Raw genomic sequence first — 27,902 nt, forward strand, 5'->3', positions numbered from 1 at the left:
GTTGCCTTCACTTCTAGACAACCTGTTTTTAATGATATCTGCTCCATCAATGGATTTCTAATGAAAGATCAGTTCCATTTAATTTGTTTTTTTCTCTTAAATTAAAAAAAAAAAAAGGGAGGAAAGAAAATTAAATTGAATGCTGAGAAAAGTAACAATGCTCAACAATCTTGTGAGAAAGGGGAAGGAGCAGGATTTTCCTTAAAAAAACAATCCCAAGGTCCCACTTATTGTTACATTCAAGCCTGCCAGCTTTGAGACTACCAACACTCAGCTCTTCCAAGGTCTCTGCAATACATGTAAGGCAATGCTAGGGTGGGTTAAAGAACTGATGTCAGGGCTTGGGTAATTAACTTACAATCAAAATAAAAAGAAAATTTTCTTTTACAAAAGAATCTGAAACTACTGTAAATATGGAGGTACCTGTTTCCTTACAGCTTGGCCAGCTACAGTTTTGGCTCTGCTTATGATAGTAAATTAAACAATACCAAGGAGTTATTGTTTATATTATTGAATAGCAGCTAAACAACAATTAATTAATGTTCCTGGCAAGGTTTTGACCTGTGCAAACAATTTCTGAGCACAGTTAAAGTATCAGCATAGGCCAGGAACCAGTCCCAAAATGCAGAAGACTACACCACCCTGTTTTGGATACCAAGAAGGTTTTTTATATAGATGAAGGCTTCTCTGTGCCAGTTGGCCTCAGTACCAGGGAATAGTCCCAGACTGTTATTTACTGTAATAAAATATTTAATTTACTAGTGTAGATATCTCCTTTGTGTCTTGTATTTAAGCTGAGCTGAGTTCCTAGATTAGATTGGTGAAAAATCTGGTTGAGGACCAATACATTATTAGCATTCCTGTTTAGCAATAAATGTAACCGTCAAAGCCATTTACAAATTTGTTGCTGTTTGCTTGTTTGCTTGAGGTTTGGGGTTGTTTTTTTTTTAAAAGAAAAAATGTTTAAATACATTTATTTCAAAATTTACAAATTACTGAGACCATCTCTTATGTCTTAGTGAAATGATTTAATTTGAGCCTTAGCCTGTATAAAACCATGGACCAACAGGAAAGCTGCTGTAGTTCTCATACAAGTTTATAGTAAACACAGGGCAGAAAGAGGATGGGAGGTGTCAGCTGAGAAAGGGACACAGAAAGGCATATTAATAATATTGACATAATTAATGCACTGCCTAAGCATTCTCCTGGAGTGTTTCTCCTTCTGCAGTCCCATTGGAGAAAGTGTTGGACTGAGAGTTGGGGTCTCAGCCGCTGTCTCTGCCCCTTTCCCATCACATTTACTTTATTTTGAAAATTCTGGAGCCAGATACGTGATCTACACTTTCTGTCCTCCTTCTCCCATGAAACAGCTGCCCTCTCTGACTCAGATATGCTAATTTGAGCTGAAAAGCATGAAGTAAGAAAGCCACAGGCATGTTTGCCTTAGGCCAGGATCTTGACGGTGTCTGTCTGTGATCCTAACGCCCCTTCCCTCTACATTTATGCCGAGCCCTCATGCTGAGAGCAGTTCTGCAGAGCAGCATAAAATCAAGGACTTAAAATATGCTCAAGCCCAGCTGCTCCACTGCCCTTGTCACAGCACAGACAGCGTAATGGAAGGTGGAAGAAGGCTCATGCTTCCATCCTTGTGCCAACCCAGCCTATGCAGGGTTAATAAATTGATTTATAATGCTGGGCTTTATGCTAATGAGGCTCCAGGATAGGCACATTTATTTATTGCTGCTGCCCTTAGAGGATCATTAAGAAAGGGTGATGTGGAAAACCAGCCTGGAAGAGAAATACTCCATGTCACAACAAGTCAAACCAGATCACCTCTGTCACACCCTTGGGCTCTGTTTTCGGCACCAATGACACCATGTGCTTTCAGAGCTGCAGCTGGCAGGTCCTCAGCAGGGCAAGATGACCACTTGGTGCAAATTCTTGCTCCTGATTTACCATCTGAGGAAGTGCTAAAGCAGTCATTGATTAATTTTAGAGTTGGCTGGGGAGCAGAGCATAGTCTCTAGACCATGGGCTCCCACTATGACTGGTGCCTTTTCAACATCACTTCTGCATGTGACTTATGCATGTTCCTCCCCAGCTCTTCCTCAGAGGCAACTACTTAAGAAACAATCCTCTCCAAATCTAGGCCATGGAGACCTCTGCTTGTTTCCATTCAGCGTATAATTACACAGAGAATGTTGTTTGACTCATTGGCTCTGCTCCAAGCCGATGAACAGACAGTAAACCATGCCAGGGTAAGAGATAAAACACATGTGCATAAGAGGTCCACTTACAGCTCTTTGCTTTGATTCTGCACTCATCCCCCCTTACACACATTCTTGCCCAAATTGCAATTTGCAGCCTAACACAAGCTCAGCTCAGTGAGAAAGCTCAGCTATGGGCTTCTCCTCCACATTCCTGGACAAGCAGAGGTTTGATGGAGGTAAAAAGGCACTTATGATCCTCCAGTCTGGCTAAAATCTTCACACCCTCTCCATCCAGATGTTACAACATCTGGGGATGCAGAGCAGACAGGAGTTATGGTGCAATCCTGAAAAGTACAGCAAGATGGCACAGGCTTGGGACCTACTAAACACAACGTTATTGTCTTTCATAAATCCTCCCTCAGGCCATAGCTTTGGCCAGCAGCAGATTCTGCCTGCCCTGCACCCCATCCCACCATGCAGCAGTGAACCAGATTGGACCCCGGTCTGCAAAAAAACACTTTTGATTCATTTTTGATTCTGCAATCATTTCATACCAGATGTTTGTATAATCTCAAGGAAGGAGATACTTTAAGTTTTTTGTCTGTGCAAACATTTCTCTCACTTGGGAGACTATGACGTGCACAAGACCTAGGGTGCCCAGGACCACCCCAAAGAAGTAACAAGAAAAGAAACCAAAATTCAGAGTTTTTCATCTCAGGGAAAAGAGGAAAAACATATTTGAGAGAGGAAGGTCACAGAGATGGGAGGAAAAAAAATCTCTTTATTAGATTTCTCCCCTGACTAAAGTTGAGTCAACTGACCTGCAGATTTGGCTTTTTATAAGATTGCTATCACCATCACGTTCTAGTTGAAAGTGTCCCTGCCCATGGCAGGGGGGTTGGAACTAGATAATCTTTAAGGTCCCTTCCAACCCAAACCATTCAATGATTCTATGATATCTTAAGTGTTTTGACATTATTGCTTGACAGAGGAAATAATTGAATGCTCTTCAGTTTATGTGCCAGCATTGTCCCAGTACATTTGGGACAGAGCAGCTGAAGATACGGAGCCCACCCTCAGGTGAGAGTAAAAGCCAAGAAGCATGAATCACTCTCTGCATTTTCCTAAGAGCAAACCAGGTTGTTAAAAGAATCATATATTTCACCTCCTTTCACTTTTAATTACTGTTTGCAAGGTGCATCTCCCAGCAGCAGGACCTTGTGTCCATGACTGCATTGAAAGGCAAGGGTCACATTTACATATCCACACCCTTCAAGAAAACTGCAAAGGCATCCCAGCTATTGGTGTCAGCAGGACTGGAATATTCCCATCTGCACTAAGGGCCACTGAGTGAGCTGCAAGAGCCTGGTGTGTGTTCCCTACCTTTAGCATCATTGTGGGTGTTTGCCTGCATGCAGCCTGCTGTGCCTATCAAGGATGGGGAGAGGCATTTTCTCTCTCATTACCATTCCCATTAATACAGTTGTATTTTGTGAGATGTTTGTTTACATGAGCCTTCTTGGTTCTCTCCTCTCAGGGGAGCCATTAATTTATCTGCTTTGCTTTCCATCAATGAGAGTTGACAGAGGGAGTTATGGGTTAACTGCTCTGTTTAGAGCAAGTGGCAGGTGCTGGTATCACTCAAACTAAATGAAAATATAAATATATTTTTACCTACCCAAGAAATCAGCTTAAATGCACAGACCCCAGTGTTTAGGTTCAACCTCTTAGTAAACTTAATGACCCAACGTGGCACTGAACATGTTTAGTGACAGCTTGAGGGCTGGACTGCCCCAGACCCCAGCTACATATAATTATAGAATGAAAATTTCAAAAATGCCTTAATTGCAAAAGGCGAAATGCTTATAATGCCAGAAAGGAGCCTAATTTTGGAGAAAAACCTGCCCCATCAGGGGCCCCTTGAGGGTCCTCAGGGGCAAATCAGAGGCTCCCAAGGTCACAGGTTACATCTGAAAAAATTGTCAATGTGCTTTCTTACATTTTTCTTTGTAGTTTCATTTTGGCTCACTCTGGGAAGGAGATTTCCAAAAGACTCCAATTTCTTAATTTCATTCCTTTTCATCCTCAGCACTGACATTTTTGAAGGCTGAAATATGATGCAGTGCAGCCCACACCATAAATGTGAACGTTAAAAGCTTTTGTACAGGGAGCTGAGCTTATGAAGCCCTATTTTACTCCCCAAGTGAAATGAATGGAAAATACTTCCATATAATTTAAAGGACTTTGGATCAGATGCACAGTTCACAGAAGCCATGCTGGTGTAAAACCCAGTGCCAGTCAGGAGATGACACAACTGGTCAGAAATATAGGAGAAAAATAGTGATTCATGGAGTATCTTAAAACATAGCTTATAGACAGCATGATTTAAAAAGCAAAAAGCTACAAAGCGGTAAGAAAGATCTGATTTTTTTTTTAACATTCATTTATCCTACACGGGATACCAATAATTGCTACTGAAATAAAAGGGAAGGAAAAAAAAAGAAAGAAAAGGGAAGAAGGAGGAAGAAAAGGGAAGAAAAAGAAGGAAGAAAAGGGAAGAAGAAGAAGATGCTGACTGCATTTGATTGGTTTGCTTACAACAGTTTTCAACTTTTCTTAAAAGCAATGTGGTAAAGACATGGCAGAGAGAATAAAGTCTTAACAGAAATTGCAATTAAAGGCAGAGAAACTTCATCTGTAATTTAGAAGGAATAGATGAGGTGTGGACATGGTTCAGGGGTTTTCAGCAAGGCAGCTTCCATGAAGCAGCATCAGCTCTCTTGACAAGAAATGGAGTGATACTATCTCTCAGAGTCACAAAATGTACACCTGCCCATGTGTGATAGGGGCAAGAGCTGGTAAAGTTGTAGCAGAAGGGCTACTAGAAACCTCCAGTTCTACTGCTTGAAAACTGATTAGAAATACAGATTTTTAGATCAGGCAAGTTATTGCAACCTTAAGTGGAAACACCTCCTTCTTCCAGCTTAGATGATAGAAAAGAGTATCCCAATCTATTTTCCTTTTCACCCCAGGGTACTGCCCTCTTGCCTGAGCCTTGCATCTAATTGTGAAACCAGACCGATATTAATCTAGTTCAAATAAAGTTGGGGAGACTAAAAAAATTAAAAAATAAGGATTTTGCAGATAAGGGCTCTTTTTCTTTTAGTTTACAGACGATTTCCCTGATCTGCTTATGGTGTGATTTTATGAACAGCTGCATCAGTTTCCCCAGGGAGGCAGGAAGCAGCAGGGTGGCTGAGCCCTAGCAGGAGGGAACATCTCAAGCAGGGTTTGTCATCAGAAACATTGAAACGTGGAACTGTTCCTCTACCGAGGCTGACATTTTCAAACCCAGGAGCCTGAACTTTGGTGAAAACAAACTTATGTTTAAAGGATTCTTGGCAATTGGATTTCCTGCAGATTTCTGCATCCAACAGATGCAAGCATTGATCCAGTTTCACTCGGGCAACGATAAGTACAATGAGACATTTGGCTTCAGAAGCTCACGACAGAGGATGTTGCTGTCTCCTCTGTCTCCATCTGTACTGCTTCCTTTACAGACATAATTGCTAATAAATTAACATTTGTATAATACTTTGAAAATCATGAACTTAAATATAGGTTTTTATTAGCTCATATCCTGGCAAAATATTTCTTTCATACAAATTACTTTTTGTAATTGAATTATCCTTTGTGACTTTTAAAACTTACAAGTGGTTGGACCTCTGCTATTCATCATTCTTCTCTGCCAGGTAGGAAGGAAATTGGGTCAAGAATTTATTGCAAGAAAGCAGATAAGCATTTTACTTTAGGGTTCTTTTATGTCCATGATTCCAGCGAGCCTAATAATCTTTGCAAATCATTAGCATGTCTTGGCCCAGGATCCATCCTGAAAGTGTATGATCTCACCTCATAAGTTTCTTGTTAGACTCCTAGACTCTCTCAGACATCTTCTTAGTACTGATATGTCTCATAAATTATTTATTGAAATGACATGCTTAAAAGCATCAAAAAAGACCTTTTACTTGGCTGTGAAACAGCTAAGAATGGTTATATCTGTTTTTCATAAAACGGGCCCAAAAGGTTAAATGCCTTGTCCAGGATCACACAATAAATTAGTGGTACAGCAGGGCATAACAGAAACTAGTGCTGTTTCCCAGACTCTTGCACCTCAGAAGTAGACATAACTATCTCTTCATCTCAGTATTTATTGGATGGTCCAAAATGAAGATGGTTTACTTGCAATCTGAAACCCATGGCCTTCATCTCTTAAATTCTTTTGTCTTTTGAGCTGGGTGGAGATGCTGAACTTGGTGCTTTGGGTTTGGGTGGGGTTTTTTTCATTTTCCAGAAAACACACTTTCCAGAGATAGGCAGTCACCTATGACTTCAAATGAAACATTCATAAGTCAGAGATACCCACTGAATAAGACTCCTTGTGTTTTTCCAAATGTGCTCTAATGAGTCTCAGTCAAATGATGGAACCTGTTAATAAGTTTTGCATGTGAAAGATTGTGTTTGTTGCATCTATTTGAAACAAATAGTAATAATTAACATTTATACAGCACTTTCTGCTTTTTAAGCACTGCACAAACACTAATTACTCTTGGTTTAGTGTAAGCTAATGTAATCCCACTCTGCTTTACAATCTATTTGCGTCTTTTGTTGACTGAGAGCTAGTTCAATTACTTCTAATCTTTGGTCTAGCTAGTCATTAAAGGTATGACTAAGAAGAGCCTTTTACATCTTCAATTGCCTTTTCCCCTCCCCAGCTCCTTCATTTGCTTTTTCCTTTTCTTCCCAATGTCTTTTTGCTGAATATTCTTAAAGCTGGATTCCTTAGCATGGTAGCAAAGCTTTTGTTCAGCAAAACAGTGAGCCTTTCCACTCATTTTGTTAAATGATATAAAAACGTAGTCTTATAAGAATGATTTAATAAGTCATTCTGTTTTGCCACAGGAAGTCACGTACAAGATGTTTTCCTATGGCAAACCAAAAGATTTATCACTTAGTCACTAAATTAGTGACTAAGTAATACCAACAGTGCAGACTTTATTTTCCAGTTTGGACTTGGATAAACAACTTAGTCTCTTACCTAGCATTTTATCTACCGAAATATATGAAAAGTATTTGGCTTTCAGAAATACTGGCACAAAATCCAAGAACTCTAGTAAACAGGCTTCTGATGTCCAAACAGGAGCTGGGATTTGTGTAGTCTCTGCCACTGACTTCTTGCATTATTTGATCAGGTCACTTCCCTGTTCTGCCTGTAACATGGGGGAGATGCAAATGTACCTCTTCGAATGGCTAAATCAGTAAGAAATCACAAACGTGCAACAACACAAATGAATAACTTCACTGTGTGGTGAATACAACCAAATTTAGACTCTTAGTCCTGAATCAGTCAGCCTAGGGGTCCCCTTGGAATCCATAAGGAGAAGGAGTCATTTCCAGATAAAAATAATTTATCCATGACTGTAATAATTGTCTAAATTAATTTTTATATGAATTTTGCCCTAGAAATTACTATTTTTTCTTCATTGATTGTAGAAGGAATCAATTGTGAGCAGTTTGGCTGTAGATATTTGAAGGACTGATATCCACAGTTAGGTGAGACAAATTTGACTTATCACCCTGACTGATCATCCTATCATGTAGGAAGCATAAAAACAGAATACAAATTTTACCTTCTGAGTTTTTACCATGTGCTAAAAATGAAAAGTAAATAAAAATAAACCCTGCTATTTTTCTGATACCTTTGGTCAAGTAGAAAAGCAGTAATTTGCAACAATAGGATAAATGTAATGTTATATATTTTCCTCTGAGCTACAGTATCAGTTATTATAACCTTAGTATGCTACTTCCTTAATGTACCTTGCAGTTGAGCAGCATTTGTGTATCTGTAAGAGCGTATTAATTTCTGGTTTGGAAGGTCATAGAATCATAGAATCATTGAAGGGTTTGGATTGGAAGGGGCATTCAAGATCATCTAATGGGCAGGGACACTTTCCACTGAACTAGGTTGCTCAAAGCCCCACCCAACCTGGCCTTGAACACTTCCACAGATAGGATATCCATAGTTTCTCTGGGCAACCTGTGCCAGTGCTTCACCATTCTCACGGCAAAGAATTTCTTTCTAATATCTAATCTAACCCTGCCCTCTGTCAGTCTGAAGGCATTCCCCCTTGTCCTATCACTACTTATCCTTGTCAAAAGCCCCTCCCCTTGTGACCCCTTTAGATACTGGAATGAGCTCTAAGGTCTCTCCCTTTGTTTCAGAACAAAAGCAACATTTTCTATTTCTAATTTACTATTTTCATCTCTCTATTTTTCCTCCATAGGCATTTTACCTAAGAAAAATACCCTTCCTACTGCATAAGCTTGATGTGTCATTGAAAGTTAAGCTCTGGACACGGTAGGGGTTACACTGATTCATCAATCCTTAGCATCTCTCAGTGCACTCTGATTATCTTACATAGAAGTCCTAAAATAAATCAATTCATGGGCCTTTGCAGTCTTTTTTCAGATAACTCCTGTTTTAATAACCTCAGTTTGAAGTTTGACCCTTTGGGGGATTTTATCAGAACGAGAAAACAGGTTGGTTTCTCTCCCTGATGAACGAAAGCCAGGACAGATTACGCAGTACTACAACATCTGCGACAAGAGCAGGGACAATTTTTAACATGATACTGTAGTAAGACAAGAACAGGTTGGCCTTGTGACTAATCCTGCAGGAGTTTTGTGTGTTAGTTACTTGAATCAAAGGAACTGAATAAGATAGTTGACTTTGCCTGCAGAAGAAGGATGGTAATACTTTTTTCCCTACACTGTGTGTCCTGCTTGGTTAGGTGAGAGCTTCCCTCTGCTGCAGGAAGTTTTCCATCATGCTGTTCTGCAGAGTGTCTATATAAATAGTGTTAAGAAATAGGCAGATACAAAATAAATCTGTCCCTAGAAATGCTTTTTGAGCATAGCTGAGTGTATTCCTCCGAATTCAGTTGAGTCTATGACATCCCCTGCCATTCGATAGCAGTAGTGAAAGCCAATGCAAGCATAAACTATTATTCTATTGTTTTCACAGCCAAGCCAGCGAAAAGGGGGGGGTGGAATTCAGATCTTGCAAGTTTCACGTTACAGATCTCCTTCAATTCAAGCTGTCACCCTGCACGCTGCTCAGACCCCAGGCTGCATCCGAAGGCTGTAGAACAGGAGATGCTCTGAACTCTGTTTCACACAGGTGGTGCGCACCAACGTGATAGTTTTACTGAGGGATACAGAAACATGGCAAGCTTTACTCTTTGAACTTTTATCTACCAACAGGTTTCTCTCTGTTTGCCTGCAGCTGATTGCATCAGTGTTTTTAGAGGCAGGATTAGAGCCTGTGGTGGTGGCCACAGGGAGAAAAGGCAGACATACTTTCTTTCCTAAAAGAGCCTCCATTCGCTTCTCTTCAGTGGGACCAGAAATAGTGCGTAATAGTAAAAAATAAGTTACATCTGAGAGTGGGTTTGAGTTCAAAGGTTTCTTTCTTATGGAAAAGGCTGAGGGCTTATCAATATCCCCGCAAAAGACAAGACTGTAAACAGCAACTTTAAAGGAGACAAGTAATAAAGATGGATAGTTTCCTTGTTCAGTATATGACAAGAAAAGCAGGAATACAGAGATAGTGTATCTACATGTGGCAGTTCACTTACCTAGTTGTGGAATAAAGAGGTTGAATGGCACAAGGTGTGTATGGTAATTGTCTTGGGATTCTTGCCACATTTTCATATGGGTCACCATTCTATTACAAAGGTTTCCTGTAAGCTGCAACAGAACACTGAGAATCAGACACAAAGCTTACCCAAGAGTGGGTACAAAGCTTAGCACCCTGAGCAAGCCCTTTACCAACCTTTTCTTACTGTCTAGGAGATGAGACACTGGCACTGGTTGCCAAGGGAAATTGTAGGTGCCCTGACCCTGGAAGTGTTCAAGGTCGGGTTGGAAAGGGCTTCGAGCAATGTGGTCTAGTGGAAGGTGTCCCTGCTCATTGCAGGGGGTTGAAACTAGAGGATCTTTAATGTCCCTTCCAACACAAAGACACCTTCTTTGTTGTCATAATATCCATTCTACAGTTCTATGACTAGAGATTATCAAATATGTTGCTTTACCAAAAAAAAAAAAAAAAAAAGTCTGTTTTTCTTTTCTGGAAGAAAAAGAAAAGATTCTCCCAAGCAAATTAAGGAAACCTGTGCCAAGGGCTTTCACCTAGGATGCTTGAGACATTCAAAACTACATCCTGTCTGATTCAGATTAAGGACTTAAAATTTAACCCTCTGTATCCCAGATAAGAGCCCAAATTAGCAGATGGTGCATGATAGAGGAAGTATGGGAATTCTTTCAGTGACTACCTGCATTCTGTGTTACCAGTTCTTTCTCACTCTGAGATTTACTGATAAACAGGCTGATTTCACAGAGGTTTTGGATGTTTGGCACATCATACACATAGTGTATGACATAGTCTGACATAGGAAAAACTTCCAGGTTGAACCTGAAACAGCCTACATGGTCAGGACTGTCTCTTCTGGCATTTATTATTTAAATACCTTTATGCATTATCTATTAAATTGAGGTTCTGAAGAAAATCCACTTCATCCAAGAATGGCTAATAGACTCATAATGAAAATTTCAATATAAAACTAAGATTGTTTCAAAAGTAATTTCCATTTTAGGGGAAGATAGAGTAGGGTTCTGATGATTGTAGCTGCAAACTGCTTATATTAGTCAAAAACTATTCCAAAGCTTTGTTAATTTCTGGCTCCAGAATCTTCCCCTAGTACAGGTTAAAGGCTCCAGCCCATGAAAGAAGACTTAGGGCCTTGCAAACCAAAAATAATTGAGATAATTGCATTCCAGCCTCTTTCACGCTTTTCCACCATACTTCAAAGTTCAACCACTGTTTCAAAATTTCCTGGACCTCCAGCTCCTTGCAGTTTTAGATTTATTCACAAAAAGGTCACAAACCACATCTTTTGGACAGGACATTACCAAGTGCCTAGCAAGCAGAAGAAAGGCTTAGTGGTTAAGACCAGAAAAGGGAGGTTTGGTTACTTTCTTTGAGCACTGAGTTGAAGCCAAGTAGTATTAATTCAACTGTTCCTTTTCCTCTCTTGTGCCTGCTTGTTTCCAAAGCCTTTGCCAAAAATGTGAGAGGATGTTGTACCCATAGCTTAATTTATTTCCTACAAAGACCTTGTGGGATTTGAACCTCTGTTATAAATCTGAAGCTTAAAGTTTAATAAAAACCACAGAAGTCCTTTATGTTATTTAGAGGAACTTCCCAGAAACATGGTAAATGGCACCACACTGTTTAAGTCACGGTTATGTATTTATTAAAATCAGATAATTGCTGACTCTGATCACTGAGCAATACAAACTTGATTTGAATCAGACCTGAGTACATGCCTAAGCATTTGCTGAATGCATCATAACATTCACCCCTACATTTATGCCAGCTTTGTGCTTTAGACCAGGTGTGGAATGGGAGGCAATATCACAGATAATTCTGGACAAATGAAAATTATCAAATAAGACTTCCCAGGTTCAACATTTTGTGTAAAGAAGGCCAGGTTTTGTCAAGGTCAGGCTGGATGTGGTTCTGAGCAACATGAACTAGTGGGAGGTGTCCCTGCCTATGGCAGAGGGCTTGGAACTAGATGATCTTTAAGGTCCCTTCTAACACAAGACTTTCTGTGACTCCATGAAGTTAGAATATGGAGCCTCAAACAAGGCACTTACATCCTCATAGAAGTGTGGTGGGACTGTTGCAGCGGACTGCACTCTTTCAAATAAGGTGTAAAACACCAGGTGATGACCTAACTTGGTGTAGGATATTCATAACCACAGACACAAAGTCATTTAATCATCTGAACTGACAACATCTTTGGTTGCAGCTTAGAATCCTAAGTTTAATTTCCCAAATAACATTGATGGTCTGGCCCCAATATCTGTTGCTACCTTCAAGGTTATTATACAGCAAGGTGAAAATCTGTTTCTCTTTTGACTCTGAGTGGGGTTTTCATCATTCACCATGGGATTTCACTGGTCAGACACAACTGCAATTGTACATGCTCCACAGTTCTTCTGACTGAAGGACACTATCCAAACATGAAAGAGAATCGTGTTAATAATACCTGAGGTTCATGCTGCTCTTCTCCAACAAAGATTTCAGATGCACATTGGCCAAGATTTTTTTAATTAAGTATTCTACTGTGCTTATGTGACTTGGTTCTCAAAAAAACCCAGGGCTCAGTATCAGACTCAGCCTGGGAGATCAAGAGTTTACTCTCAGTTGTGTTGCTGTCTTCTTGTACCACCTTAAGCAATTCATTTTGACTTCACATGGCTCATATCTTCCTCTATAAAGTGAAGGAAACAATACTTGCTCACTACTTACCAGCATTAGGTATTAGTTAATGTTTTGATTTGTGGAGCTCAAAGCAGGGAAAATAAAACTCAGCTGCCTCTCAGTATTCTATAGCTTCGCTCATTCTACAAAGGGCAGCAGCAATAAAAAATACAGAAAAATATTGCCCTAAGCAATGAAATGAGAAAATCTAGTTTAAGAAGGCAAAAAGCAGGCCCTAACAAGGAAGATGATGCTATTTTTGCATAGGGAGTCTTGCAGAGGAAAACAGATGCCTATGGGAAGTCACTTTGCTTCTTCCAGGACAAAGGTGGAGGTGGAATCAACCCACCAGAATTCATGCTCACGTTTTCATGGAGTCAAGATATTTCACTCTTCCAGTTTTCTCATCACCTTGTTACCGTAACTATACGGGAAACACATAAAGCTATCTCTTCTATATAAACCCTCACATTTTGACAGAAAATTGGATGATATGACATGCTGCCTTCCAGAACAGGTGCTGTCTATCACCTTGCTGCTAATCTCTGTGATTAGTGACCTGCAATGTAAGTCAGCTATAAAAGACCACCTGTCCTTTTTGCTGTAAGCACATCCTAGCATATCGCTTTGTGGTGTCACACTCTCTTGTCTGGTTTTTGATTGATGCAAGTTTGTCTTTTGAGCAGTGACTCAGAAAATAAATCATCCCCCTTGCCATTCATTGAGTGCGATTCTGCAGCACAAAGACGGTGTGGTTAATCAAAGCTCCAAAGAGCAACAAAAAGCAACAGAACTGAGAATAAGGAGGATAGATATAAAGGATAAAACATCATAAAAAGGATTATTTGGGAGCCAACCAAAGGAAAAGCAGAACACAAAGAGCTGCAAATAAGCACTGCATTTGCTGCACTACCGCACCAGAACTAGAAAGCTGATTTTTTTGTTCCACTCCTTGACATATATGCAAGGATGTGAGAAGAGTCCCACATCTCTGAAAAATATAACTTTTTCAAGTAGTCTGATTTTATATGTCTTTACATGTGAGTAACCCTTTCTGGGGTCAGTGGGATTTTTCTGAGTAGAATAAGTAAAGCTTATTTCTGTTGTGAACTGCACCCCAGATCAGCTTGTGGTCCTGCTGGGATTGCATCCACAGAGGGCTAACAAAAATAAGAATGGCTATTGCCATTAACTGGCCTTAAAAAAATTTTTTTTAAAAAAAATGGAAAAAAGATGAAATTGGCAGACAGCAGGAATGATGAAAGAATCAAAAAGAGACAGAAACACTGCGTTATAGGACAAGAAAACCCTTTCCAAATAGAAATGGTTCAGAGTAGGAGGGTTTTGTGCTTCTATGGAGGGAAAAGGAGCACAGGGATCGAAAGGAACATTATTAGAAGCCTTGGGTTTTTTTACATCCAGTCCAGCAAGTTTATGGAAGCTTTTAAAATTATGAGGAGCAATCATGAGCTAAAGACGGAAAGAAACTGGTGGTTGAGTATGTAACTGAGACGAGTGTGATTCTTTGTATTCGCCGTGGGCCAGAGAAGTCAGGAAAAATGTGAGGTGTTGATGGCACAGATGAAATTGTAGCAGAAGTGAAATCTAGACACAAGAAGTAGCAGATAAAATAATAATCTATCACAGAAACATTATGAGGCAAATTCCCTGACAACACAACTCTACTGAACGTAAGGTATCTAAACCATCTGGGAATTGGGCCATAAAACTCAGATGACAAGAACTGCATGTCCATGGAGAAGTACTGGAAATTTACTTAAGTCAGTTAAATGCAACAGTTCCTTCTTTAAAAAAAAATAATAAAAAAAACCCCACTTCACTATGTTTTTGGGAGGTGACCTTTCTAGTTGGAAAATCAAACCAAGTGGTGAGGGAGAGAGAAATAAAAAGTTGAGAAGAGCTAAATTTGTAAAGATATGAATGAATTGGGAATAGAAACACTGTTACAGAGGAATGTACATGTGGATGGTGCAAATTTACAGGGCTATTTTTGATGAACTGTAGGAGGAATTTCAGGTTTTCAGCACCTTTCTTTACAAAAAGAAAACTCTTCATCTGGTGGGAATTCAGTCAATTTCCTCATGGTTTTTTGTCATTTCCTAAGTTGCAAGGTTACTAATGGTAATTACAGACCCTGTTTGTACCTTGTGGCTCTAACTGTGCAGAAAGGTTATCTTGGCACACGTGCCTCTCCCGGTAGAGGGGTTTTAAATGACTAGCCCTCAGTAGGAATTGCTACAATGCTCGGAAACAGATAGAAGCCACCTCTCCTCATTTCTTTCTTATAGAGTAACTGCTTCTTGCTCACATTTTGCTATCTCCATCCCCCATGACAATAAACCACAATTTTAGTGTTCATTATAACAGCTGTTACTACAGGGATGTTGTGAAGGAGCTTGTTTTAAGGTGTTTTATTCAAAAGTATAACAAACCTGGTCCTTCTCAGGATTTCACACAAAAAAAGATGCTATAAAGCAGACAAATTGACTCAATAACAAGTGCAAAAAAGTCACAATTTTTCAAGCCAAAAAGGGCTTTTTTTTTTTTAAGAGAAGAAGACAGTGCACTGAAAAGCAATCAGATGCTCTATTTCTTTTAGCTCTCTCCACTGTGAAAGCACCAATATGTTTGATTCAATGCAAAAAAATATATACTGATATTTGGTAGATCTCTTGTATGCTACTACTGGTCCTTAGCATAACACAATTTCCTTCACTATGGCTTCTACATTCAGGCCTTACTTTTTGTATATTTGGCCTACAAAACATTTAACATGTGTCAGTTTAGGCTGGTGAGTAATCCCATTTACATTCACTCTGTTGAATTTACATGACTGATTTTAAGTCAGTGAGTTCAGCGAGTTTAAAAACATATTAAATAAAAAACATATTAAAAATATATTAAAACATAATCCAAGTGGTGCTCAAATCTCTGGGAATGATTTAAGTAAAGCTCAGTTATAAGACACTCCTTTTCCCCTCATCCTCCCATCAGTGTTTGATAATTTCTATGCGTTTTGCTGACAAATAGAAAGTGTGAACTTGGTCTGCCACCATCAGTGGAATAAACTGTAAGAGAATGAAGTGGATTTTTTTTTAATATATAGTAGTGTCTTCGTTTCCAGGAAAGAATCCCACAGGAACTGTACAAGGTGTTGGAATTGGGGTCTATCATTGCAAAGTTCATTTTGGAGATTAAAAGGACTAAAACCCAGTTAGCAGTTTTAGCAAAATCAGAATTGCAGAAATAGGAGTGTGTCATGGTTTATCCCCATGAGAGTTCCAAGAGTGTAATCCTCCTTTGCTTTGCCCAGCTGCAGGTGTATCTCACAACCTTCCTGCAGCTCTTGTTCCTTCCCATAATCTCTCTTCAACTCCAGTATTTGTTTACTTTTGCTTGTGTCAGACACTTTGGCAAGTAAGGAATTGCTAATAAAATGTTGTCTTCAGGCTTCAGCATTACAGTTATGATTTGTAGGTTTTCAGAAGACTCTGTGCCAAGAGTCTTCTATCCTTCAAACACCCATATTTTGAAACCCACAAATGCCACATTACACCACATCCCTTTAAGCCAACCTGCAAAGCTCACAGCACATCCATCCTCAGCTACTGCATCACAGCTGTATGAGGGCAGGTGTAGATTAGATATTAGAAAGAAATTCTTTACTGTGAGGGTGATGAGGCACTGCCACAGATTGTTTAGAGAAGCTGTGGCTGCCCCATCCCTGGAAGTGTTCAAGGCCAGGTTGACTGGGACTTGGAGCAACCTGGTCTAGTGGAAGGTGTCCCTGCCCGTGTCAGGGGGGGCTGGAGCTAGATGATCTTGAAGGGTCCTTCCAACCGGAACCCTGCTAGGATTCTACGATCCTCTGGAATCCGGGACAACATCTGTACCAAGGCTGGGATCTGAATCATGGAGGAGTAAGATTTCATTAGTACATTCAGGGTTTAGACTTTCAAGAGAGAAACGACACCAGAATGTGATTCAGTCCTTGCCATACATTTCCATATGTATTTCCTATGAAAAAGACCAATAACTGATAGGTTCTTTCTTAACCTCTTCCTTTATGTTTTTAAATGCTGCTGGTAAAGAAAATTTCCTGAGGTGGCATTTAGAGACTTGACTTCTGTTCCTTAGCAGTCAGGAGGACTCAGTTTCTTAGAAGCTCAGCCCGTAATTACAGATTTTCAATGTTTGGTTTGTGGGTTTTATCATTTTTTTTCCTCATAAACCAGTTTAGATATTAAAAAACATATTTTACTATCTTGATGCAAGTCATTGACTTTTTTTCTGTTGCATTTAATAAATTTGAAGTGAAAGTACCATTTATTAATTATTTTGAAAAATGTACTTTTAACATGTTTTATTTCTGTTATCTGTTTTCTCTGTGTGCAGATATGTATGCTTGCATAACATTACATATATACATTAGTTTTCCAACAGGCATAAATTCCAGGCCATGTTGTTACATGAAGCAGAGCACTATCACTTATTTACTCTTTCTCAGCTCTGCTTAAGTTCTAATATATTTCCAGCTGAGTAAAGATGAGCCCTCTGAATAGGAAGACATTTTTGTCCAATTTCCATCCGTATCTCAGCCCTTCATTCTTCTTTTCTCCCTCCCCCTTCCCACTTGCCTTCTTACACTGTCTCAGTCTTTTGTTCATCCTTTGTAACCTCACAATCTGACAAAACACTTTTAAAACCGCAGGACAGCATTTTTCCAAAGTCTTCTGGATGCCCAAATAGAGACATTTCAACATTACCTGATTTCCAAGAGATTAGGTGACTGATGAATACATGCCTCCCGGAGGTGTCTGAATCACTTCCCATGGAAAAAAGACACAGAATATCACAATCAGTTTCAAATTCCCAAGTGCATTCCCAGTTCAGACAGATGCAGGTTGCTGCGTGTATGTGTCCTGTTAGCGGTGGCAATTATTAAATGAGTCACATATAATTGAGACTTTCTTTTTATTGGTAATTGTTCTAAGAGGGTTTTCCTGCGATCCATTGAGTAACATCTCTTTTCTTCAGTGCAAGAATGTATAAAGAAGGCAAATTAGCCATCAAGTGCCCAAAGGCATGAATTTCTTTTATTCTCTCTTTCAGGTTATTCCAATCTGACCACCACACAGACGTCATTTTTTTAATGTTGAATACTCAGATAAGGGTGCCATGGATGTAAAAGAGAGGAAACCGTATCGATCTCTGACTCGGCGCCGCGACACTGAGCGTCGCTACACGAGCTCTTCGGCTGAGAGTGAGGACAGCAAGGTACCCCAGAAGTCCTACAGCTCCAGCGAGACCCTGAAGGCTTATGATCAAGATTCCAGGTTGACCTACAGCAATCGGGTCAAAGACATGGTGCACCAGGAGGCCGACGAATTCTGCCGAGCAGGTGGGTACTTTTCAGAAGGTGGATCTGTAAGCAGTGTGAGTGAATCAACTGAGAGCTGGGGCTGGGTGGGAGGATACCTTTGAAGGACTCTGAGGCTGAAAGGAAGATAGATTCAGAGAGAGCAACAAGGATCATCTTCATTATATTCCACAGACATTGTGTGCAGACCAGTGTCCTTAAGTGGCATATCCATACCCCATGTTCATTAGCATTTACTAAGACACATTTTCTGTGTCTTAGTCTTTTTGTCTCCAACAGCACTTTGCCACTTCCTACCATGAGACTAGAACCCCCGTGCATGTGCTGTACAGTACTGACATGGTGTGGAAAGCTCTTGCCTGCTCAGGAGGACTTTCACTATGCCGTGTGCCTGCTCTGTTATGAAGGAAGTCAACAAGAAAGCTGAGGCAGAAGACAGTGAGAGGAGAGTGCCACGGCCCACAACGTCCATCTGGTCTACAGCAAAACCCAAGAATCCTGAAAGAAGGAAGGCAACTGAGCTCCAGATGGGATGAACCACCCTTGGCATTGTACATGGCCTGCAGGCTTTAGATTTGACTTGGGAACATGCTCCAATATTAGAGGAGTAAGGAACCACTTTTAGGACTTACAGGAGCCCATTAAGTGCATCTGGGTCACAGTGTCTGTGAAGATGTGGAGTTTCAAGGGTCACCATGGGCATCACAGTCCTAATAGAGATTTCAGACATTCACTTTTTCATTGCTACTCCAAAGTCAGTGTAGTTACATTTTCACCACTGCTGTTGCCTATGTACAGTAGATTTCTGACCCCTGCTGTGTCTTGTCTTCATTTTTCTGTAGAGGCACAAGTGTTGTAGTTCAGAAGCCAAGCAGGACTTTACATAAATTATTTTCAGAAGTCTATCAAGAAAAGCACAAAATGGCAAAGTGAGTCAAATAGAGTAGGCAGCATTCTAAAAAATTAACATAAACTAGCCAACCCAGAGTGCTCTGAACACATCCTCTGCAATTTGGAGGAGCTTATTCCCCAAAGGGAATGTGTATAATTGCACTCTTTTAACTTGGGGGGTGCTTAATTTTACTCCTCAAACATCATGCACTGTGGTTTTCGTGAAAGACACATCTTTAAGGCATGTAAAAGCAAAATGACTCTCAGAGGTATCTTTGTGTACATGACTTTGGTATTTGTATTTCAGGATAGCTGCGAAAGGCAATAATCAACAGAAGGGCCAATAGGTGTTGTAAATAGTACTGTGACATCATAAAAGCACTTTCCCTCTTAGCAACACTGAAGTACTTCATCCTCTCTAAGGAATCTGCAATGTTATAAAGAAAAGGAAACTTTAAGTCATTGAGTTTGCTCACTTCATACAATATATTCACCATGCAGGATAGATGTGAATTAGTCCAGGTCAGCGGTTTTCAACTTGAGGGTCTATGAGGCCATGCAGGTCCACAAACTTCTCCTAAGAAGCCCACAAAAGGTTACTTTTCTTGAAAAGGGAGTATAAATTTGCTATACACAAATTCATACAAATTCATAGGAAAATTTTGGATTATACTGAGAAATAGTAACAATGACTGGTCGAAGTGACTGAAATTAATTGAGAAGTTAAGATTAACCATGTCTGGGCATCAGTTCTACTTCTGACATAACAGTCATAGATTATTTCAAGCTTTTTCCTAGTTTATCCTGAGACTCTCTAAACTGGCCTGACGTTTAACAATAAACCCAGACTTTCTGTGCCACATTTTCCACTGGCAATAAGCCATGAATGGACCTCACTTTGTGATGCTGCTTGGCCTCCTGCCAACTGAAACCAAGCCGCCTTAGCCTGCTCGACATCAACAAGGCAAAGTGAGTTTCTCTCATGTGTTGGTTTGGAAGGCAGAGGAGGGAAACATTTCAAATAGACCAAATAAATTCAGTAAATAAACAAGTCAGCATTTAAATGATTTTAGCTAGAGTGAGTGCCAGCAAATGTGCAAGTCAGCACAGGAGAAAATAGACCAGATCTGAATTAAAAAGCCTCAGATATTTATTATCTTCCCTTTATTGACTTGAGTTCTTCCAGCTTAAAAGGCAACAGTGAGCATAGAGTATGAAAATCAATGCATCTGCTGCTGTTTATTGCAAATAAATTTGATTTTCAGTTAATTGTAGCAGTCGTTTTTCATAATTTATGAGCTGCTGTTACTGGATAGCATCAGTCATGCTGCACGTTGATGTGCCTGATGATGCTGTGTGGCTTGTTTCAGGGAAAGGTAGAACTCACAGTCAGTGACTCAAACACAAGCAAAACCAAAAGATGTTTTCCAATCCTCTAAAAAGGATGGCTTAAAAATTATTCCGGCCTTGCACATACATCAAAACTGGAAGAGAAGAGCAAGATCTCCATGGAGATACTGCTTCCTTGTGTTTACAACTTAGGTCAAGTTATTTGCTACCTCATTCCATGAACTCATAGAGGACACTCTCACAAACCACTTTGCAATCAAGTTAAATGGATTACTTTGCCACAAGTGCCACATGTTTGCATGGTGTTTCCCAAGCAAAGCCCAAGGGTTGGACAGAGGTGTGAGCCCTAAGCCACCTTTTCTGTCCACTCTATCTGAAAGCTTTATTCTAGTTTGGTCTATTAAAAAGGTGTGAAGTTCATGAATGCTTTATGAACTTTGAGTGTTCTCAGCTGCAGATCTGTGACCAGCTGAACCAGAGTTACTTCCTCCTGCCATCAAACAGTTCCTTCTCTGAGCTTTACATGAAAATGTTGTCCAGTCTCATTATTTACCTTGCGTTCAAGTCTGCTCTTTGTTCACTGAGAGCTGCAAAGTCAGCTGAATGAAAAAATGTAGTAAAATAGCATCTAGTTTAGGCCAGCTGTCTTCTGACACGTTTGCTCTAATACAAGAGACCTTCCCTAAGCAGTAGGGTTCAAGGACAAGCCCAGGGTGTTTCCACATGTGCAAAACCATACTCAGGAAAAGTAGAAATCTGATTATTTCTGTTGGATACACATTTTCCACTATATGCTATTTAACATCAACAAATGGAAATGTGAGGAGAACCCCATGATTGTAGGGTCTTGAGAAAGGAGAAAATGATAATTCAATTTTGGAGACAACATTGAGATGCAGACTCGATGAATTGATTTCAGTAATGAGTAGATATGAACTTCAGTGTTTACAGGTAAGTTTGTACCTGAACTTTTCTGGGGATTGTTCTTTCAGATTTATCTTGTTGAAATATGTCTGAGCTGGAAACACCGCTCAGTTCCTTCATCCATCCAAAGCATAGCGTAACAGAAGCAGGGGTGCATTGAGCTGTATAAATGCACTGTGCAGCTAAAGGCACTCATGGGCAGCCAAAATCTTTTCAAGACATTCAGGGTTGAAAAATAAATGCATGCATTAATAAATAAATGTGGATTAAAATTGCTCTCCCCAGCCTCCTTGTGCAACTTTCCAAACAAAGTGTGCTAATATTTGAAGCCTCATTCACATTAATTCAGTCTGATTTTGAAGCTCTGCAGGTAACTAGTCATGAAGTCAAGAGTCACTTTTCAAGTTGTATTTTTAGTCAGCTAAACAATTGCATCTATTTGCAGCCACATAACCTCTGCTGTGACTGTATCAGAATGAATAGCTAAACTGAGTCGAGGTGTGAGTGGTCAGCAAGGGGAAAGTGAAATCGCCAGAGGAAATTTAAATCCCCAGTATGTAATTCCAGGGATTTCAATGAGCAGAACTTACTCAAATTGCCTATTGTAGTGAAGTTGCCAAGTGTATGGTAGGACTTTTGATCATTGCGCACCTCATTTTGCTTTTCTCCCAAGAAGATTACTTTTTGCCTCTCCTAAAGAGTTCCACCATCTACATCCATCTTTGCTTTCAAATTTGATGATTTCATTTAGCATGCCCTGAGTTTTTGTCAGGTTCTGGAAGCAGGAATCCAGCTGCTTTTTTGGTCTTGACATATGAAAAGGAGGTTGTTATGAGGCAGGGGCCAGTCTCTTCTCCCAAGTAACAGGCAATAGGACAACAGGAAATGGCCTCCAGTGACATCAGGGGAGATTGAGATTGGATATTAGGAAAAATTTCTTCACTTAGAGGGTGGTCAGGGATTGCAACAGGCTGCCTACAGAAGTGGTAGAATCATTGTCTCTGGAAATGCTAAATAAAAGTGTAGATGTGGTGCTTAGAGACTGGTCTAGTGGTAGACTTGGAAGTGCTGGGTAATGGTTGGACTTGATGATCTTAAAACATCTTTTCTAACCTTAATGACTGTATGATTCTACAGTCACTTGGTCTCAGACTAAACAAGACCACAGAAGCGGGGACTCTGGTGTGATGTCAGGACTTGCGAGCTGCTCTGCCCCACATGAAGACAGAGGATGAACATTTCTGCTATTGGCTTGTGCTAGATGGAACTCTAATAAAGAATAACCAAACCTATGTGTTTTCTCACAGGAGCCAACTTCTCTTTGCGAGAACTGGGTCTTGAAGATGTGACACCCACACATGGAACTTTGTACCGGACTGATATCGGGCTGCCTCACTGTGGCTACTCCATCAGTGCCGGATCGGATGCCGACACAGAGGCAGACGTGGTCATGTCGCCCGAGCACCCAGTGAGGCTCTGGGGACGCAACACCAAGTCTGGACGCAGCTCCTGCTTGTCGAGTCGGGCCAACTCCAACCTCACCCTCACCGATACAGAGCATGAGAATACTGAAACTGGTAAGTGGTGACAGCAAATGCGGTGTCAGCCTTGAGCTCTACCAGGAAGGACTCTTCTTACCACTCCACCCTAATCTTCCTTAGGTTTTGTATTGGGGTTTTTTTTATCAGGCTCGATAAAGACACTCTTAACAACTCCATGTCATGACCTTTTGTACTGACCTACGAAGTGTTTGTTAATGAACTGATGGAGAAGCTCCTACTTATTTATCACAGTGACAGAGATCATTAAGTATCTGTAATACTCTCCCTGCTTTTTGCAGCAACCAAAAAGCATTTAAATCTCCCCTCCCCTGGCTAATGCTACTCTTATCTTTGCTACAGATTTTTGGGGCAGATAATTTCCTTCTTTTCCTTGCTGGTTCCTTGACAGGAGCCATTTCATTTATGTAAATGGACTGACTGCTCTCTGAAGGAAAACAATGGCAAAATATTTTTAGAAGCGTTTTTCTTTATGCGAAATAGAAGCTGAAGGTCACTGATTTTTTTTATCTCTGTAACTTTGTGTCCCCAGTTGCAGGGATTCCTGCATGCGTTTTGTAGGTCTGTGAACATTTTGGTCAGCACTTCTGCCAAGCAGTGTAGGAAGCAGAGAGGATTTTGATTCAATTGCAGCTTGACCCAGGAGTTCATCCAGCCCTATATGCCTTTACACCTTTAATTCAATTATAGTACAGTCTGCTTCTTAATATAGCTGCTGCATACAAGTCATCAGGCGCTTGAGCTCAGCACAGAAAGCTGACGTGAAATGACTGTATCTCTTGTTCTTTTCATGCTTTTTGCCACAGTATTATAGTGACAAATGATGATAAGTTTTCCTCTGGAAGCCATGACACGGTGAGACATATACCACCCACATGATTTTATGTTTAACTCCAACAAAATTACAGTAGAAGCTTATTAAGTTTCTGCTCAGAGATAATGATGTATTAGGCAGAGTTCAAAGATAAATGGCCTTCTGTTTAAAGAATGTACAGAGGAATCTTTTTAAATTATCTTTACCATATTTTTTAAGTTTTTTAGTGTAACATCTTACAGGCAGACACACAGTGCTAGGTTATATTGTCTTCCTTCTGATGCTTGTGTTTTGATGAAAAATCAGAGGGATCATCAAGGTCAATTAGAGTTTTGCATACTCACTAGAAAACAGCCAAAAGCTTGAACTTCCATCCCATTCTACTCTATCGAAAGCTCTCTCTTGTGCTTTCCATGGTAGTGTGTGAGCAGCTGTGTTCCATACATTTTTCTTTCTATGCCTACTCAGAAAACCAAAATACAGAATTTTAGTTTTGAGGTTTGGGTTTTTTTGGTCTTAAGAGAGAAGAATTGCATTATCTGCTGGAGTCTTTTTCACTGGTTTCTATAATGCTATCTCTACATTTGCAAATGCAATTTTGTACCTACAGATCACTTACAAAAGAAATTCTATTAGAAACAACATATTAGCCTTTGCTTGGCTTGCCTTCGAAAGGCCTTTCTGAAAGCAACCCCAGAGGCAGTAATACTCATGTAAGGAAAGAGACAACCTTGAACCTCTTCCCTTAAATTTAGTGACACACTAACCTGTCATTGAACCATCATTTCATAGCAATTAGAAAAAGGGAAATAAGGAAGGTGGAGAACATACAGTGCTGTACAAATGTAGAATTAGTTTCTTTGGGCCCTAGACATTTGCAGTCTTAGATGTTGGGTGTTTTGAATGAGAAAGACTATATCATACCCAAAAGTACAAAATCTGTTTAGCACAAATAAAATCTAGATCACTAGGGTATCCAGTATACAATTGTATTGTTAATATTGACGAAAAAGAGACAATTCAAAGTGTGCTGGTGGTGAGCTTCATCTGATGCTTAGAGTTCCCTAGGAATATGTCATGGACATGAGCCAAGTTCAGGTCAGAAAAACCTGTCCAGAACATATTTCAATATAAGTATTGCAGTTGAATGGGTAGTATAAAACATCCCCAAACAAAGGTTGCAACGGAGGAAGAACAGAAGGATTAAAGAAAAGTCTTAACTGTACACAAAATTTGAGTGTGCTAATTGCTTAGCACAGATAAAGGTGTGAGAACCCTTTATGCACAAAACCCTCACAGCCTGAGACTTGCTGTTGGAGCAAATGAAGCCTGAGATCCTCTCAGAAGCTTTGTCTGGTAAACACAAAGGTTACTCTGTGTTTCCTTCCTCTGCACATTAGCAATGTTACTCTGGGCTGCTAGCTATCACACAGGCTATTTTGAGAAAACCCAGATCTATAGGAAAAATGTTTGCAAGAAGACATGAAATTTTGTTAATGGGAATGTAAAATAACATAATGCTATGACTCAGTTTACAGTATACCTTTATGAGTCAATATTAATTGTTGACAGTATTGATAGAAGTTATAGCCTTTAGCTGAAGTCAATATGGACTTTATGAATGTGCCATCAATAGAAGATTTTATGGGGCCCATTAAACTAACTTTTCCAATGAAGGTCAACATCAGCAATTTTTATGCTGTTCGTTATTTATCCAAAATAAATAATCAGAATTTACTTCTGATGTTTGTAAATCCAAAGTTGTCAAAGGACAATTCTACCAAGACATTTGTTGTGTTCTTAGAAAAGGGGAGATCTGCCTCCCTTGAAGAACCAGTTTGTTTTTATTTCAGAAATTGTGATGTCTTGAAAGAACAGCTACGCTGCTCAGAATGTGCAGTCACGATCCACCTCTCTGTCTTTAAGGAAACCTATGAGGTGCTTTGGTTCCATGGCATATTGCAGACCATAAATCCCTTGCACAAACAGCTGGCATAGAAAGTCATGTGTAGCTTTATCTAAGGTTTTCACAAAATTCAAGAACGGTTCGGTTTGGAAGCAGCCTTAAAGATCATCTAGTTCCAACCCCTTGCCATGAGCAGGGACATCTTCCACTAGAAGGCTGAATGTTGCCAGGAGTCTGAATTCTTTTTTTAGATTAAGAGTTTGTTTTCACTGAAGAGTTGCGTTATAACTCTGGCATTACCCTGAGCTCAGATCCTGCACACCTAATCAGCCACAACAGTTTCCCCTCCAGTGGGCAGTGCATTTCGCTCAACCTGGATAGTCATTTTGCAGAGTGAGGGAACAGAGGGTACAGCTCAAATTGCTGCACCTTGTCGGAGGATAATACAATAATTCTGTGCTGCTGATGTAGCAGGCACTTTATATAGCTCAAGGGTTTTTCTGCAGCATGACCATCTAAGCTGAGCTGTAACTGTGAACTCCCATTAACAGTTCAGACCCAAGCACAAAGTGCAGTTTGGTTCCTGGAAGTCTAGCAATGATGTTAGGAGAACCTCTTTCCTATACTATTTTGCACTATTTCTCAGTAAGACTGATTCAAGGAAAAGTTCCTGAAGTGGCCATTTGGATTGAAGCCTGGACTTTACTGGCACTACCTTAGGTAACCCTGAACAGGCTTTGTACCGAGCCAGCAATTATTTACTATAGAGAAGAGCACAATGAAGAATGAAGTAATAGTTTTCCAGAAATTGACTTGTTTTGCATAAATTTAGTCACATACTAGGAAAAAAACCCAACTTCAAATCACAAGAATACCATCATAAAAATACAGTACCACAGGATAATTTATATTGGAAGGCATTGCTGAAGGTCTCTGGTCCATCTCCTGCTTTAAAGCAGGGTTAACTTTGAGGTCAGATTGGGTCACTCAGGGCCTTGTTCAGTTACACTTTTAGTATTGACCAGGATGGAGAGGCCACAACCTTTATATCCTGGTTCTGGTGCTGACCACACTTGTTGTGAACAAATCTTCTCCTAAGAGCTAGTAGGGATTTCCACTGCCACAACTCATGTCCATTGCTCCCACTAAGCATCTCCCAGAACAGTTTGACTCCATCTTCTGAACATCACCCATACATAAAATAGTTAAAAGGCAGCAGCTAGGCCTCCCTTTAGAGATGTCTTCTACTAGCTGAACAAAGCCACCTGGATCCTCCTCTCTTCATAAACAGTTTGTAGGCAGTTAGGCACCAGAGGAGATAGAGGAGTCTGAGGAACTCCAGTGCTGAAAGTTTTTAAGTGTAAACTAGACAATAGTCTAGTTTACGAGTTTACTGGTTGAGAATGATCTAGATTAGATGCTGGTTCGGAGTGGCTTTCCATGCTGGCCTCTGAAATCTCCCTCTTTCTCCAGTTTCAGTGTCTGTAGCATTGCTGTACTTTCTTTGACTTTGAGGTGATGTAGGACTGCTCAGGCAGGGCTTTGAGCACTTTAGGCTTTTGTACTGCCTAGGACACTCCTAAGAGATGTGGAGATGGACAGTGTTTGTGTGTAAGCATCCATGAAATGGACTGTGAATATTTCTTCTGGGTCTATACTGGAGATCTTAACCCAGATCCACCCAAAGTGTTAGGAATCATGCTGGTAATCCCTGAAGAGAAAATATAGATAATCCAATATAAAATCCCTTCCCCACAAAAAAAAAAAAAAAAGAAAAGAGAAAAAAAAACCGCAAACAAACACCAACAACCAAAAAACTAAACCACTTTTTCCTCTGTCTTCAGTGTGAAAATGAGCTTACTGTTTTATTCAGCACAATCACTGCAAGGTTACTTTAGACTAGAGTCAACCGCAATTATAAAATTTGTCTTTCTGAAAGTGGAGTCACAGCTCTTTCTTTTAAATTAAAAAAAAAAAAATACAGTTTACCTTTCAACTGTTCTAAAGAAGCTGTGTCAAACTAAGGATTCGCTTTAGTTGTACTCTGAGCTCAGTGTTAACATCCACCAAGGCACATAGTTGGTTAAATATGAGAAAGAATAGGAGAGAGGGGAAGCAGTTTTCTTCATTAGCAGGAAAAGTCAGCAGTGATTAATGCTGTGCAGAGTGGAGCTGATGTTTCTGTCTGTCATCATCTCCTCTTGGGAAGAATATGGGCAGTATCAAGCAGCCAGAAGGGTCTCACAGGCAGGATGATCAACATCAGATGGCTCAAGACAGTTCAACTGATCAAGATGCTCAACTGTGATCTGTCATGTAAAGAAATTCTTGCAGCAGAAGTCTTGCTGCAGTGTGACTTCAGTATACTGAGAGATTAGTAGACACAAACTAAAATTCCACATCTAAGCACCCTTGGAGCCAAAATTCAGAATGTAGGACTTTTGCTGTCAAATTGCACTG

At 40.0% G+C, this 27,902-nt stretch overlaps 1 protein-coding gene and 1 long non-coding RNA gene across 14 annotated transcripts in view; one reads left to right on the top strand and one right to left on the bottom strand.

Moving 5' to 3' along the window:
- The window catches only part of TENM4 (teneurin transmembrane protein 4), a 750,083-nt gene that overhangs the window by 381,084 nt on the left and 341,097 nt on the right, over positions 1 to 27,902 (top strand). For all 13 annotated transcript variants that reach the window (XM_039384005.1, XM_039384003.1, XM_039384001.1 and 10 more), the window contains 2 exons: positions 17,731 to 18,019; positions 22,471 to 22,740. In XM_039384005.1, the coding sequence (XP_039239939.1) occupies positions 17,797 to 18,019; positions 22,471 to 22,740 (493 nt within the window). In that variant the 5' untranslated portion in view covers positions 17,731 to 17,796. The remainder of the gene's footprint in view (positions 1 to 17,730; positions 18,020 to 22,470; positions 22,741 to 27,902) is intronic.
- LOC113998671 lies at positions 18,364 to 19,460 on the bottom strand. Its single transcript, XR_003544537.2, has 3 exons — positions 19,366 to 19,460; positions 18,631 to 18,900; positions 18,364 to 18,496 (listed from the first exon to the last, which is right to left on the bottom strand). It is a non-coding gene; the product is annotated as an uncharacterized LOC113998671 (long non-coding RNA).

This window comes from Pipra filicauda, unplaced genomic scaffold (assembly GCF_003945595.2).
Source record: "Pipra filicauda isolate LSUMZ 115617 unplaced genomic scaffold, ASM394559v2 scaffold335_size1511353_pilon, whole genome shotgun sequence".
Classification (NCBI taxonomy): Eukaryota; Metazoa; Chordata; class Aves; order Passeriformes; family Pipridae; genus Pipra; species Pipra filicauda.